The following is a 17,464-nucleotide window of genomic DNA, read 5'->3' on the forward strand; positions in this document are numbered from 1 at the left end:
TTGGAATAAATTGCCTAAAGAAGTTATGGAATCTCTGTGATTGGAGATTTTTAAAAACAAGTTAAACAAACATCTGTCAGGGATAGTCAAGATAGTGCTTGGTCCTGCCACAAATGCAGAGGACTGGACTTGATGACCTCGCAAGGTCCCTTCCCATTTTGTGATTCTATGATCATATAAACAAGTTGCGTACCGCCTCTCTGACATAGTTGATTACTGCTCCCTGATACAGCTAGCTATTACACATTTTTTGTACATATTGGTTTAATTAAAACACTTATCTTTTAGGAGGGATGGGCGTGCTCCTGCTATCCATCTTTTTTATATTGGGATGTTCTGGTATCACTCTTCTGAAATGTGTTTGTGTACGTACTTTGTGCCTGGCACTTCAGAGGAATGGGTGTTTCTGAAATATCAGCCCTGTTCTTGCCAGATTCTGTAAACACAAGCAGGCAACACCTGAAGTTTGCCCATAGTCTGGCTTTCACTAACTTTGCTTTATGTCAGCAGTTTGCCTGCTAAATTAGGTCAGGCCTCATACCAGGCCTCTAATACAGGGGTCTATAACTCAGGCTCTCTTCCTACTACACCCTACAGTGTCATTTACTCTTAAATTAGTGGTATGTCCTCTAAACCTTACTTCCTTGCTTTAATTTCATTTTCTTGCTTTAATTTCATTTTCTTGTCTCGAAATATTACACAAACACAGGTCATTATAAAGCTCACTTAAGATATCAGCGGGCAATTTCATCTCTACAGTCTTTAGTGTTGGCAGTACAGGCAGTCCCCGGGTTATGTGCAAGATAGGGACTACAGGTTTGTTCTTAAGTGGAATTTGTACGTAACTCGGAACTGGCTCCAGATTCAGCCGCTGCTGCTGAAACTGACCAGAGGCTGACTACAGAAAGCCCGAGGCAGAGTTGCTCTGCCCCCAGCTTCCTGGAATCAGCCACTGATCAGTTTCAACAGCGGCTGAATCTGGAGCCTGGGACAGAACAGCTGGGGCGCTGCCGAGTAGGTCCCCCCAGGACCAACCCGGCAGCACCCCAGCTGCTCTACCCCAGGGTCCACAACAAAAGCCTGGTCTGCTGGGGGGGGGGGGCGCACTAGCTGCGCCCCCCCCCCCCCCAGCAGACCAGGGAGACCCGGAGCAAAGCCGCACAGGCGGCGGGGTCCCGCGCCTCTGCGGCTTTGCTCCTGTCTCCCTGCTGTGCTGGGGGGGGAGTCCCCCCCAGCACAGCAGGGAGACCCGAGCAAAGCCGCACAGGCGGCAGGACCCCGCTGCCCGTGCGGCTTTGCTCCTTTGCCCCGGAGCAAAGCCGCACCGGCGGCGGGGTCCCCCGCCTCTGCGGCTTTGCTCCTGTCTCCCTGCTGTGCACAGGGGCAAAGGAGCAAAGCCGCATGGGCAGCGGGGTCCGCCGCCTGTGCAGCTTTGCTCGGGTCTCCCTGCTGTGCTGGGGAGTCCCCCCCAGCACACCAAGGAGACCCGGAGCAGCTTTTCTTGCCCCAGAGGACGTGGTGGCGGGACCGCTGCGCTCTGGGCGGTCCCGCCGCCCACGAGCTCCGGGGCGAGAAAAGCCGTTCGTAAGTGCGGATCCGACATAAGTCGGATCCACACAAGTCGGGGACTGCCTGTACTTGCAATTCTATTGCAAGTCTTGTGATAGGTAATATTTCATATAAAGCCCAAGAATCTGGAGACAAGGGATTTTGTGAGAATCTCAGTTTTTGTTTAAAAAAAGTTCCTACTGGTTGCCAAGAAAGGCTTGAAAATATGCCCAAAGCCTCAAGAATCAGACTACAAATAAAGAGAAAACAACCACAACAACTTTTTTCTTTTAAAATATCACACATTTTAAGCCAGTCTCATAATTTTGGGAGGCTTGATTCATTGTTCCTGAATGTTTGGGGCTCACAATACTGAGACAACACTTTGATATACAAAAGCATTGCAGACAAGAACAAACTACAGTGATACTGCATGAAACAGGAGAGCTGAATCTCATGAAGGGGCATGTATTTTTGGAAGACGTCAGTGAAATCTCAAGATACAGCTGTTTTTCTTTCAATAAATATGAAAATTAAGTCAACTCATTCTCATGTTCTGAACCACGCACAGGAGCCTTTTCATTCTGTGTGGCTGTTGATGCTAGTAGAACATCCATTAGGATACGATGGCTAACTTTGAGATGGTTTTTGCTTCCACCATTTAGAATGGTAAAACAGAACAGACTTGATATTCTGACCGGATTCTAAAAATCAGCAATATATTCTTTAGCATCTGACATTAAGTTTTGTTACTGCCGGTTGCTCTACTATTTTTACTTTTCCCCATGTGGCGGGGTAGCCCCACCACTCCCTGGAGCGGCCGCGGCACGGGGGCATCCCGAGCCAGGAAGGGCGCTAGCAGGGCCCGGACGCCAGTGCGCCAGGGAGGGCAGACGCCCGTTCGGGACCGCGCCGGGGGTGACGTCACTGGCGCGCCTCGGGGGCAGGGCGCCGGCCGATGACGTAGGGCATGACATCATCTTCCCGCGCCCGGCGGGAGATTTAAAAATGGACTTGGAGCCCAAGGAGGGGGGGGAGTCCGAGGAAGGAAGGAGCGGCTCCGGCGGAGACGGAGCAGACCGGGTATTGGCGGCCCTGGGTGCAGTCCAACCCAGGGGACCAGGACTAGGGGGGGGACGCTGGCTGGGGGGAAAGAAGCGGCCCAGGGTGGGGCCGTGGCACCCGTGAGTGGGGGAGTTTAGGGTGCGCAGACCCCCCCCCCCCCCCCGTTGTGAGTGAGGACAAGTGTCCTGACTCTAGGGCCCTGGGTCGGGGTCCGGAGCGAGGGCGGGTCCGGACCCCCTTTCCTCCCCCCCTTTCTGTCAGCTGGATAGGCTGTTGGGTGGCCGGTGCTTTAAGCGGCGTGACGGGACTAGTCACGAGTATTGTACTATTGGGACAAGAGGGGCGCACCCTGAGGAGGAGTGGCTAGGAGAGGGGGGCGGCCCCCCCTTTCCGTCCACGGGGGCGTCTTACACCCCATCTAAACTGACCTCTGTCCTCTACCACTCTGAACCAGCTACACTATTATTCTGGCCCCTCTCTCTCTGTCCTCCTGGTTAATACACCCTCTCCGCTCTTCTTGTACTATTCCTCTCTACATCATAATTCCAGATTTGCTTGCATTCGTTCATCCAAAATGCTTGTCAGTCCTGGGTTTCTATAGAGCTTAACTGGGACATAGGCTGTTAATGTAATTTTTTTAATGAAATTGTTTTAACTAACTTTTTTTTAAGTGAAATGTTTAAAAATTGGCAAGACTTTTAAAAACTGAGGTAAGCAGATGATTAAAACTTTCAAAAAGTATCATGAATCAGCTGCAAATTCACATCAAAATTACCTGTAGCAGCAATTACTTTTAGAAACTGAATTGTATTGCTTACTTAAAAAGACAAAATGAACAACAAAAATTCACAATTTGAGAAGTTCACTCATGCCCAAAACTCATGTGTATATCTGGCAAAACTGACCTTCAGAGACAGAAAAGTCCTATTAGATCATTCAGTTCATCTCTGCCCCTGTAGGACTGTTCCCTATAATGTATTCACTAGAGGTTTGTTCAGTCTTGTTCTGAATATCTCAATCAATGAGGCTTACAGACCTCCCTTGGGAGACTATTGCACAGTCTAAGACAGCTCACTGAGGGACTCTTTCTTATACTCAGTCTAGAGTTTCACTTTTAAAAAAATGTCATCCTATTGCTCTTACGTATATTATCTAAAAACTACCCTAAACAACTCCCATTCCCCTTTAGTGCTTACATTCTTTGATTATTTTGCCCCCTACATGCCCCAAGCCTTTTAATCTTTCCTCATATATCTTTTCCTCAAGCCCCCTAATTATTTTTTGCTGCTGTCTCTGAACTTCCTCCAAATTCAGCAATTTATTTCTGGTAATCATTCAGATTTGTTTTGTTTATTTACTAGTACAAGATGGCATTAGTGACTGCTTCCTCTTTTGATATGGGCCACGGAGCTTAAACCTTCAGGGGCTAGATTTTTGGAAAGATGCACCAGAGTTTGGATTTCAAGGAAAAGTGACAGCTGTGAAAAAAATCAATTAATACTTGATCATCTTTTTTCTTCTTCCCAGACTTCCTTCTGCGTTTCTCTGTCTTCCCAAAACACCCTCAGTACCACCCACAAATAGAAATAAGCATCAAATTGCACTCACTTCCAGTGAAAGCCCTTGTGTTTAGACTACTGCTACAATAAGAACTAGGCTAAAGGATAAAATAATGTGATTTAAAGACAAATTTAAAGTCTATCTTTCCCCCTCTGCTGTAATCCCATGAAAAAAAAATCCAGCATCTTTGCCAGAACCACATGCACAATGTTGTTACTACTTTTTAGTCACCGCTCAGTACATGAGTGGCAGGAATGGAATGTGTTCTGCAGAGTGCAGTAAAATTCCCAACCAGTGCCAGTGCTCCACAGAACAAGACAAACCACAGCAGGCACTGCAATACAACCCACAACACCCTGTCTGACCCACCTGTTTGCTTCTTTGGGCTACATCTTAAGGTATACGCCCAGATAGAAGGACATCATACGTGTTATCATACTGGAAACCACACTCTGTGATTGATGGTGGTGTCACTACAGAACACAGACTTCTTCTGTGATGAGGTGAACAAGGCCCGGCTGCCCACCAAGAAAGAACATGTGGTAAACTACTGGTTTTGAAGGAATCTGCTGGAGAGTACCTTTTCCACATTCAGTAGTCACATGCCTTGTGACTTATCAGCCTCAGCACCAGAAAGTTAATTCTGAAGGAAACAGAAATAAAAAGGATTTCTCAACCTCAAACATCAACCAGAACAGTTAGGAGAAGGCATACAAGCTGCTATAAAAAGCAGCCTCTGTGTCAAAAAGCCAACTGCCTGTGAGCACTAGCTCCCACCTGTCCCCTCCCTCCTGCATGCTGCCTCTGATACAGAGGCAGCAGTGTGGGAGCCAGGTGGGAGCCCATGCTTGCAAGGTCCAGCTCCCCATTAGTACCAGCTCCTGCAGAGCCACCTGCCCTTCCCCCTTGCCCCTGCACTCCTGCCTCTGACACACACAGAAGCCTCTGAGCTGCCTCTCCACCATCCCCAAATGCATAAATGTGTAACCCTTGAATTTTTCAGCAGTTGCACATTTACCTGAATACACACATTCTAACATCTCTCACAGAGATATAAAAGTAAATAGTGACTGTAATAGGATACTTTACACCTTGTGGAGGGGATCATCAGACCCACTTGGGAAGAAGTCAGGCAATGACCAGTTAGGACCTAATTCCTATAAAGGCTAAAAGAACTAGGGAGAGAGAGAAGCTAAAGGAAGAAGGCTGGCTCCTGTGGCAGGCCCCAGACCAGGGGAAGAGCCCCAGACAAATGGAATATAGGAGGACTGGAGAAGAGACATCAGAACAGGGAGGGCTCTGGCAAGAAGCCCCTGGGTCAGGGGAAGTTAGCTCTTGGCTTTACTGTGAAGTGTTTATTTTGGGATTTGCTGAAAATTGTCTATGCACTCAGTAAATGGTACCTGAAGAAAGAGCACAAACAGACATTGGTTATGACATTAATCCTTTCTGTGCTGGGGAGACAGACCGGCGTATACTCTATATAACATATACACTAATTAACAAACCACTACACAGGCCCAGAAAGTCAGCCAGCCAGCCACCAGATGAGCAATGTCAAAAGAATAGTATTGACCAACCCTAAACACAGAAATGCCATCTCAGTGAAACCCAGCACCAGAAGAAAAAAAAAAGAGTTGCAGCAATATATTGTAATAGAGAGAAAGAATTATTATTGGGTGATGCATAGAACCTGATAATTAAGAAGTATAGGTGCACTTGGATGGTATATGCATGGAACAATGATAGTACTGACACCAGGTGTACCCACTCTAGAGGAATAAATCAAATGGCAGGAGCATTTTCCCCCAATAGTATGGCAGATCATGCAACAATTATTTTACAATGATAATAGTATAACAGCAGCTGTCACAAATTTATTCTGTTTAAGTGTAAACAACATGTCAGGAATAGAAAACTGGTGAACATACAAGAAAAAGCACATTTTCAGGACTGGATAGAGTCTCAAATGGAACCAACACCTCCCAATTCTGGATGATGAACTCAGAATCCTAGCAGCCTAAGTATAAGTTCCAGATGACCCTGATCGTGCTGAGAGCAGTGACTGGACCTTTCAGATCGTAGACTCTGGGTAGCTACATCTGATGGTTAACATCTACAGCTACTTTTGAATTAGAAGCTGAAGTGAGTTTATATCACATTTAAAACCAATGCCCATAATTACTCAGAGAGCTATGCTAGGTCAGCATTCACATTCCAGATCTAACAAGCAACAACCAAATCCAAACCGGGGTTATCAAAAACAAGAAGTTCAAGGCTCAATAGGCATAAATGTAACCTAAATTATGTACCAGCGTATCTGAGATCACGATCATGCAATGGAAAACAAAATTGTGGTATGGGACAACAGCATATTTCCTTTATTTATAACCATTCTGTTAGTCAAATAAATTATTAAAAGCTTTTAAAACAAGAGTGTTCTGTCTATGCAAACATCATTTGTAACATAGTAAAACTCAGCATTTCTCTCAGGGTACAAATATATTGATGGTGGATGTAGGAAATTTTCATTTTTAGCAGCACCACATAGCAGTTTCCCATACTGTATAGAAAATGTTTTCAGGGTTTTACTGCTCCTTATAGACACCCAATTCCATAGTCAACAGACAATTCTGAAAATAAATCAATGCTCTCATGCCATAATTTAAAAGATTGCTTTTCCTTCAGCGTTAACTCCCCACTCTCCAGAGTATTTCAGAATGAGACATTTTATCACAGTGAATATATATATTACAGCCACAACAAAAACAAAAAACAATTCTATTAGGGTTTTCTGCTACAGTTTTATAAGTTAAGCTTCATATGCTGTCAACTGAGACACATCAGTCAGGATTTCAAGTCATTTCTACCTCCCATTTTAAGCTCTATGATTCTTAAACACACATATCAGTTACCTCAAAGCCAGGGCATTCTTTATTCTGTGAAAAATGTATTTTAAAGAAAGCGTAGAGGCTTTTTAAAAAAAACAGAGGAAAACTCTCCAAAATATGAATTTGGGAGGCAGATCTGGTTCATTAATCCCTCTTAAAGTTTAAATGCTCCCTAAGCTTTGTGTGTTACAAAAAACTGGAAGAGTGATTTAGGGGGTTAGATTTAACACCAATGGAAACTGAAGTCAGATTAGAAGGCATGCGTATGCATTCCAGGACAGGAACAGTTTCCCCTACCCTGTATTACAGAGCTTTGTGTACAGTTATAGAGTCATGGTTATTAACAGCCACTATATCCCATGGTAACCATTAACATGTTTATAATTATCTTTTGCGTAATTCATTTTCCCCTAGCACTTTGTTATTGCCTATACTTAGCATAAGGGATGCCATAGTAACTGGTAACACTAAATTATATGCAAAAAGACATTTAAAAATTTGTAATGAAGCCACTGTATGGAAGAACAAACTATATATTGGATAAGGGTCATAAAGCACATAAGGTTTTAGACAGGTATATTTAGTAAATTGAATAGGTAAATAAATGTTCACAATTAAAAATATTAATTGCAAGCTGTATTACCATTGGCCTTATCATTAAGATTTATAAAATATTGTTTATATACTACAGCTACAAAAAAAGTAGTACTTGCAAGCATACAGAAAGAAGCAACATCAATCCTCAAATCTTGTAGTGTAAGAATTTGTTGCCCTATGAAATGTTACATATGTGCTCTAAAACAGAATAAAAGATGTATTTAACAATCCAGCCAGAGATGGCATAGAAAGTTTTTATAAATAAACCCAAATTCATTACCTTTCTGTAGACAATCATATTTGGAGAACTCTCCTCTGGGTCAGCTGTTTCCACATTACTTTGATCAGTAGCTCCTTGGGCCATACTTAATAGTTGTCACTCACACTGCAAGAGTAAGAATAGAATCCAATGGAGCATCAAGTCACATAGGAGTATGATGAGATACTGTGCAAATTCACAGATACAAGAGAGGAAGGGACAGGGAAACGCGCTCTGTTCTCATTACAACAGATTTGTCACATTCACTCACATGATTGCTTGGAAGTAAGAGAGAGAAAAACATTTTCATTTTAATGAAACACTCAGAGAACAAGAAATACTTAGCAACAATCAACTGTCTTTATCAAATAGCTGTCTTTCCCCATTTCCAGCCTGGCATTGTAAGACAGGTGAGTGATTTGCATAAAACTTCCTCTCTTTATAATAAATCCAGCTAAATAGAGCATTACTGACTGGTATCTTCTTAGCAATTTACTTCTTTTCCTTATAGGCTATATGTGCCTGAGACACCCCAAATCAAAGTCAAAATAGAAAGACTACACTTGAATACATTTCACAAGAACAAGTAAAAACTGCTACTGTTCTTATGGCAAAATTCTCACTGGTAGAAACAATAGATTATCATGGAGGTGTGACACATGAATATTAATCCAGCTTCCTCAGTGTTATGGACACATTTTGATTTTCAGCATCCGTATGGGTTATGAACCTGTTAGTAATGAACTATAATGACTGGAAAAAAAACACAGAGGGCATTACTGCCCTGTGGAGACCATTTTTAGCCCAAAGGATAACAGGTTTGTATGTAAACTAAAAGCTCCAGTCTACATGTGATTTATTAGACACTTAGGCAGGCATTTTTAAAAGCAATTAAGTGTTCTTGAAACACAAGTCCCATTGAATGTCATTTTGGATCTTTTGAAAAACATACCTATATGTTTTGTAACCTACATCAGGTTTTGTATAACCATCACCCCTTGTTATATCAAATATAACATTGACTTCAACAGCCATTGAATCAAGATCTCCATGTGCAATGTAAGTAATTGTGCAAAAAACAGGACTGCATAGCACTTTAAAGACTAACAAGATGGTTTAACAGGAATCTTCCACTATTTGATCTGAGGAAGTGGGTCTGGCCCACGAAAGCTCATCACCTGTTAAACCATCTTGTTAGTCTTTAAAGTGCTACGCAGTCCTGTTTTTTGTTTCAGCTGCACCAGACTAACACGGCTACATTTCTACAGTTATTGTGCAGTGAGACTTTTTAGACCTTGAAGTTTCCATTCCTACATGTCATTTAATATAGTGACATCCAGTTTCGCTTACGATTTCTTCTCTTTAATTTGATAGTATAGACCTGCTAGAACTGTCTGTCCACAGCCAAGTCTCTTTCAGGCCCTTCCCTCAATCAATTCAATTAAAAAAAAAGAATAATAAAAACACAGAAAAGCTATTTCCCTGACCAACAGAGGCTGCACAGGCCCAGTGACCTTTAATTCTCCACCACTCTTTCTGCTCCCTGGCCAGTTGCAGAAACCATCTTCCCTTCCCCAACTGAGCCACTTCCTGGCTTTTCAGATTGCTGGGTCTGATAACTCAACAGTGCTGGGTAGCCCCAGAATCCCTATCCCTATAAAGGGACAGACCATCTTCTTACAGATACGTAATGAGAATTGAAGTTTTAAATCCATTGGTGCTATTTCCAGAGGAATGAGGTTGCTGGTAAAGGTTGTCTCGCCAGCTGTCTTAATTATTAATGGTTTCAGTATTACCTCCACAATGGCTTTGATCAAGGTGGGGGGGGGGGGGGGTCTGAATTAGTGTTAAGGTATCCAGGCATCCAGTCTACTGTGAGCTAGCTATGCATTTACAAAATGTACAAAACATATAAAATACTAGATGTTACCCATACAATTCAGGGATTGGTACTCTACACATGCACAAACACACCCTTGAGCAGCATGTTCAATCTTTTATGTCCAAACATTTTATTTAAAAAAAAAGATCAAGGAGGTGCAGTTAGTATTTTAGGGCAGATTCTGAGACACCACAAGAAATGGAAACCATCTACCAGATCCCAGCTGGAGGAATTTGTTAGCATGGGGCAGAAGGTATAGAGTTGGCCGAGGCAGTTCCTGCACCAGCTCCCCTATAACCTCTCATGTAGTGGGCGTGTAGGAACCAGGTCAGGAAGAAGCAGTGCACTTTGTTTCAGCCATCCCCAGCTGGTGGGTGGTCCATAAGGATTTGTCCCTGAATGATACAGATAAGGCCCAGAACCAGGAAGTCATACCTGATTGCTGGTTTTAAGTTTCTCCTCCTTTTCCCCTTTCCTGGACTGTTCTGTGGGGCCGTGCAGAAGAGGGGAACCATCCTTTCCTTCATGCTTCCCCAGTCTCGGGAAGAGGCAGTCAGTTTATTAATTGTATTATTGTGGCACCTAGGAGCCCTAGTAATGGACCATGATCCATTGTGCTCAGGGATAGAAATAAACTAGTAGTTACCCACAAACAGCTTCAAATCTAAATACATGACAAGCAACAACAGATGGATACGGGTGGCCACAGAGCACAAGGAAATAGCAAGGCAGCATTTGGTCAGCACAATAAGATGTGGTTTCAGCACAGCAGCAGCCTACTCACTGTCAAGATTTCTGACTGCATCATGGCAAAGGACTGTTTCCTTTCCTTCCCTCCCTGCAGCTCCCATAGCCCAGCAGGGAGGTAGGTAATGGAGCAAGCAGCAATACTCTCTTCTCCCTGGTGTGATGCCCTCATCAGGGAACTGCTGAACAGCCAGAAAAGGACAGCAACTACTTAAAGTGCTCCCAAGCTTATACCCAAGCTACTTCTGAGCCTGCAGGGGAAGCAGCAGGAATCAACTGAAAAAGCGGTGCCTCCTCTCCATAGTGACAGGGTTGATTCTAACACATCAGTTTAAAATTGCAGAGTGTGATTCAGATAGGAACGGTAACTTCACAATCATATACAAAAGTTTTTATTCAACAAAGCTGTCCTCAAGAGCCATAGGTTTTGCACCACTGCCTTAGATGAATTAAGCACTGTAGGAGAGTGTAATGATCCACAAATGCTATGGTCTGAGCCATCGTGCTATCTGCTCTGGACTTTAATATTAGAACTGACTAAAACCAGAATTTCCATTCCCCAGAAATTCCAGTGCTTTAATGAGTTTTTATCCCCCCAAAAAGGCAAAATATTTTAGCTTTCCATAAAATTAGAAGTTCCGTTTGGAAAAGGTGAGGCATTTCATTGTTACATTTTTAAACTAAAGGAAATTGTGACAAATATAATCAACAAAGCCATACATTTGAGACAGTTGTAACTTTATAAAAATGTTATTGCAGCATTCCAATAGTCTAATGTATGTTCCAAAGAGAAAGTCCAGGATACACTTAAAACCTTCTCATCAACTGACAACATTCCAGCAAACTACATTGTGGAGCAAAATGCAGGACAATGTAGCACTTTAAAGACTAACAAGATGGTTTATTAGATGATGAGCTTTCATGGGCCAGACCCACTTCCTCAGATCAAATAGTGGAAGAAAGTAGTCACAACCATATATACCAAAGGATACAATTAAAAAAAATGAACAAATATGAAAAGGACAAATCACATTGCAGAACAGAAGAGGGATGCGGGGGGATGGGAAGGGGGAGGAAGGAAGGTAAGTGTCTGTGAATTGCTGATATTAAAGGTAGGGAGAGTGGGATGTTTGTGAGTTAATGGTATTACAGGTGATAATTGGGGAAACTGTCTTGGTAATGGGTGAGAAAGTTCAAAGTCTTGTTAAGTCCTTGTTGGCAAGTGTGGAATTTTAACATGAATGACAGTTCAGAGGATTCCCTTTCAAGTGCAGATGTAAAAGGTCTTTGTAGCAGAATGCAGGTGGCTAAGTCATTTAGAGAGTGTCCTTTCTGGTTAAAGTGGCAAGAAACTGTTTTCTCTTTGTGATCTTGTCTGATATCTGTTTTGTGGGCATTAATCCTTTGGCGAAGTGTCTGAGATGTTTGTCCAATGTACATAGCAGACGGACACTTTCGGCACATGATAGCATAGATTATATTTCTGGATACATTGTGGAGAGGATCACTCAAATACCAAGAGAACTTGCTATAAAACAGGACAAAAAAAAACCAGTTACATATTACACATCCCTATTTGTCAGCTACCATCCCACACTAGAACCCATACTGGGTATTCTCAAACAATTTTACAACCCATACTCAATGGAGAATATACATCCCGAAAGAAATCTTTCCCGAACCCCCTTTTCTGGCCTTCAAACAATCCCACAACCTCATAAAGCTCATCATAAGAGCATAAGAACAGCCATACTGGGACAGACCAAAGGTCTATCTAGCCCAGTATCCTGTCTGCCGACAGTGACCAATGCCAGATGCCCCAGAGGGAGTGAACAGAACACAGAATCATCAGATTATCCTTCTTCTGTAATCCATTTTCAGCCTCTGACAAACAGAAACTAGGGACACCATTCCTATGCATCCTAGCTTATAGCCATTGATGGACCTAACTAACCTCATTTATTTGGTTATTTTTTTGAACCCTGTTAAAGTGCTGGTCTTCACAACATCCTCAAGCAAGGAGTTCCAAAGGTTGACTGTGTGCTGAGTGAGGAAAAATGTCTTTTCATACATTTTAAACCTTCTACCTTCTACCTATTAATTTCATTTGGTGACCCCTTGTTCTTATGTTTTGGGAACAAGTACATAACTTTTCCTTGTTAACTTTTTTCACACCGGTCTTGGTTTTATAGAGCTCTATCATATCCCCCCTTAGTCTCCTCTTCTCTAAAATAAGAAGTCCCAGTCTTTTTAATCTCTCTTCAGATGGGACCCATTCCAAACCCCTAATCATTTTTGTTGCCCTTTTCTGAACCTTTTCCACTGCCAATATGTCTTTTTTGAGATAAGATGACCACATCTGTATGCAGTTTTCAAGATGTGAGTGTACAATAGTTTTATACAGAGGCAATAAGATATTCTGTCTTATTCTCTATCTCTTTATTAATGATTCAATATTGTTTGCTTTTGACTGCTTCTGCATACTGAGTGGATGTTTTCAGAGAACTCTCCACAATGGCTCTCGAGTAGTTATAACTAAATTAGTCCCCACCATTTTGAATGTATAGCTGGGATTATTTTTTCCAATGTGCATTACTTTACATTTACCAACATTAAATTTCATTTGCCATTTTGTTGCCCAATCAGTTTTGCAAGATCTTTTTGAAGCTCTTCAAAGTCTGCTTTGGTCTTAACTACCTTGAGCAATTTAGTAGCATCTGCAAATTTTGACACCACACTGTTTACCCCTTTCTCCAGATCATTTATAAATAGGTTGAATAGGATTGGCCCCAATGTGGGCCCTTGGGGGACACCACTAGTTACCGCTCTCCATTCTGAAAACTCACCCATTTATTCCTACCCTTTGTTGCCTGTCTTCTAACTAGTTATCAATCCATGAAAGGACCTTCCCTCTTATCCCATGACAACTAACTTTACTCAAGAGTCTTTGGTGAAGGACCTTGTCAAAGGCTTTCTGGAAATCTAAGTACACTATAGCTACTGCATTCCCCTTATCCACATGATTGTTGACCCCCCCTCAAAGAACTCCAGTAGATTTGTAAGGCATGATTTCCCTTTACAGAAACCATGTGACTTTTCACCAACAAATTATGTTAATCTACAATACTGATGTAAGACTTACAGGACTGTAATTGTCAGGATCACCTCTAGAGTCCTTTTTAAATATTGGCATCACATTGTCTATCATCCAGTAATTAGGTACAGAAGCTGATTTAAAAGATAGGTTACAAACCACGGTTAATAGTTCCACAATTTCACATTTGAGTTCTTTCAGAACTCTTGCATGAATGACTTGTTACTGTCAAGTTTATCAATTTGTTCCAAAACCTCCTCTAATGACACCTCAATCTGAGACAATTCTTCAGATTTGTCACATAAAAAGAATGACTCAGGTTTGGCAATCTCCCTAATATCCTCAGCCATGAAGACCAATGGAAAGAATTAATTTAGCTTCTCCCCAATGACCTTATCCTCTTTGAGTGCTCCTTTGGCATCTCGATTGTCCATCGGCCCCACTGGTTGTTTAGCAGCGTTCCTGCTTCTGATGTACTTAAACATTTTGCTATTACTTTTTGAAGTTTTATATTTTTACACTTAATTTGACAGAGTTTATACTCCTTTCTATTTTCCTCACCAGAATTTAACTTCCACTTTTTTAAACAGTGCCTTTTTATCTCTCACTGCTTCTTTTACTTGGTTGTTAAGCTACATTGGCACTTTTTTGATTCTCTTAATTTGGGACATACATTTAAGATAGACTCCTATTATGGTATATCTTTGAAAATTTCTATGCAGCTTGCAGGGATTTTACTTTTATCACTGTACCTTTTAATTTCTGTTTAACTAACCTCCTCATTTTCACGTAGTCTCCCTTTCTGAAATTAAAGCTACAGTATTGAGCTGCTGAGGTGTTTTTCCCACCACAGGGATGTTAAATTTTATTACATTATGGTCACTATTTCCAAGCGCTCCAGCTATATTTACCTCTTGGACCAGATCCTGTGCTCCACTTAGGACTAAATCAAGAGTTGCCTCTCTCCTTATAGGTTCCAGAACCAGTTGCTCCAAGAATCAGTCATTTCAGGTATCAAGGAATTTTATCTCTGGGTTGGATATTAGGAAAAATGATTTCACTAGAAGGGTGGTGAAGTACTTGAATGGGTTACATAGGGAAGTGGTAGAATTTCCATCCCTAGAGGTTTTTAAGTTCTGCTTGACAAAGTCCTAGCTGGGATGATTTAGTTGGGATTGGTTCTGCTTTGGGCAGGGTGCTGGACTGAATGATTTCCTGAGGTCTCTTCTAGGTCTATGATTCTGGCCCACAAAAAAAAAGTTGGCCCAATTAGAGAAATTACCCCTCCCATATTGTCTTTCATCTGCCTCTGAGCCAGACCTCAGAAGCATGAAAACTTTGGAAACTAGGATTTTGAGATGGGGGAAATAATCTATGTTATGGAATATTCAAAGTCTTGTGTGTCAATACACACTACATTTATCTGTGTGTTCTTAGCTCACTGGATAGATCCCCTGTGGAATCTGGAATCCCCAGGGAAAGATCAATAAAAACCCCAAAGCCCATTGTACAAATATCCTGTCTTTGAATGTTTATGCCCTGAAGAAAAAGAAATGATTGTTTCAGGAGGCCTGGGCAACAACAGACACAAACTGTATAAAATTGTGAGCTTGAACTGACAGAAGGCCTTCATTTTGCTCCAACAAACTGACATGAATTTTAACCACAGGGACAAATCCACAGGGAGGAGGAAGAGAGCTGGGAAGAAGCAGAGTAGAGGCTGGCTGTGTTCTCCCCAGCAGGAGATTGGAGGGACGTGGGTGAGCCGAGAGGACTCTGACCCCGACCCAGAGCGTTCGGCCCCATCGAGAGCAGAGCAGAAATGCCGGAACCCCAGAGGAGAGCCCCTCCCAGACATTGAGTGACGGGGACAAATGAAACTCTGAGGCATAGACATTGAGAGAGGGGAGGCCATAGAGGGCTAAGAAGCATAAGAGACAGAGCAGGGGATATGGTGTGGGGTGTACCCTGGAGGCAGTCCTTAGACTCTGTTACATGCTCTCATTTACATATTCTTTTCCAATCCTTTTTTGCGGAAGAGGTTTGGGGGCAAAAAAGCACTATGCAGAAACCTCTTCCGCAAAAAGGATTGGAAGAGAATATGCATGTGAGAGCGCGAGAAATGCTAATCAGCACTCCATTTGCATTTCCTTTCCGGAAAAAGTTCGTAGTATAGCCATAGACTGTATGGAAGATGGGTGAGGTGACATGTAGTAGATGACGTAAGTTTACAGACTTTACAGAGAAACTGCATCGTAAAACAATAATGCTTTTGTCCAACAAATGAACTTTGCTTTGTGAAGGTTTCCTGGTCTCTGGTAAACTATTTTAATCCCTGGGGGAAAGGAAACTGCAAGATCTGAGTTCAGGTCAGACCTTCTTGGATAAACACAATGAAGTGCAGAGGGACTGCAAGCCTAAATGCCCCAGGGTTCGGAGAGAGAGGGACACAGGTCACAATCCATAGAGAGGTGATTGCTAGAAGCCAGAAACAGAAGGGCAGTATCCCTTGAACAGACCACAGATAAATCAGAGGTGCAGTTACCCTGAAACTGTGACAAACATTTAGAGATTTCCCCCCAAAAAATTTTGGTTTTGAGTCAGAATTAATCTCTGTGCCCACCTGAGCTGCCATGGTGTCCTATTGGAGTTGTAGTTCAAAGTCCATTCTCCCCTCAGATACATCTACATGTACATATAAAACCCGTGGCTGCTCCAGCTCAGCTGAGTTGGGGGCACAGAATTGCTCAGAATTGCTGTGCAGAAGTTTGGGCTTAGGTTGGTGTCTGCCTGTCCCCATCTTATCGAAGGGCCTGGCAAGTCTGTTGGCTCCCCTGCCTCCCTGAAGCCTAACTCATATTTTCCTGTAGCAAAGACCTCCATCAGATTTCTTGTACACTGGCAAAATCCAGCTGTACTATCTGTAAACACACGCAAATATAATTTGCCTACCATTGCCTCTCCTTCCAAGCATTGGGATCCCACCATTTTTGGCTGATCCAGAGCAGCGGACATTGCATCTAAGTGGAGAAATGTGGTTTTCACTACCTTTCCACACTTCCTTCCCCTAACCCTAGAGACTGCCAACGACCATACCACACCAACATACATTGGAGCAGTTTGGGGGCTGTTCTAAATTACTCTGTCAAATAACAGCTCCCAAGGATCTACTCCAGGATCTTTACCCTCCAACCCTGCTCTCTCCTACCCATGAAAAGCCCTGAGCCAAACTTAACATGGCTAGCTATATCAGTTGAGAAATTCCTTCATGAGCAGAGGCCAAAGAGGGTCTTTTTGTTATTACTGATGTGGTTCAAAATATATTTCTTCCTCCATCAATAATCTTCATTATCCCAATTTTATGGATTGGGAAACTTAGCCAAAGAGGTTAAGAGACTTTTCAAAGACCTCTCAAAGTCAAAGTTGAACTGAGAATGGCCCTCATGTCTCCCAACTTCATTTTAAAGACATTAGAGCACAGGTGTGGTTCCTTTATTTGATCACAAATCAAGATTTTTGGTTTTTTAGTTTTTGCTTTTTAAAAAATGCATTCATTTTAAACTGACAGAGCACACTTTTCTGATATCTAATTAAAGGTCTCCCTGCAGTGTTACTCAGCTGTGCTTCATATTATCCAGACATCACAATCTTCATCCTGAACTTTAAATGACCATATTTTCATATTTCTTAGACAGGTCTTTCCTACTCTGAGGAAAAAAAAGAGAAAAAAAAAGACTGATATAGTGGTGAAAGGTTTTGCTGAGGGCATATTCCCAAAATGTACACAACATCAGAGGAATGACAGAAAGTAAAAGATACTT

General features: G+C 42.3%; 1 protein-coding gene across 2 annotated transcripts in view; it reads right to left on the bottom strand.

The window, feature by feature from the left end:
• RGS6 (regulator of G protein signaling 6) overlaps nt 1-17,464 on the bottom strand; it is a 505,151-nt gene that overhangs the window by 443,952 nt on the left and 43,735 nt on the right. For both annotated transcript variants that reach the window (XM_075927285.1, XM_075927284.1), the window contains exon 2: nt 7,942-8,046. In XM_075927285.1, coding sequence (XP_075783400.1) covers nt 7,942-8,025 — 84 coding nt within the window. In that variant the 5' untranslated portion in view covers nt 8,026-8,046. The remainder of the gene's footprint in view (nt 1-7,941; nt 8,047-17,464) is intronic.

This window comes from Pelodiscus sinensis, chromosome 4, assembly GCF_049634645.1.
Source record: "Pelodiscus sinensis isolate JC-2024 chromosome 4, ASM4963464v1, whole genome shotgun sequence".
Classification (NCBI taxonomy): Eukaryota; Metazoa; Chordata; order Testudines; family Trionychidae; genus Pelodiscus; species Pelodiscus sinensis.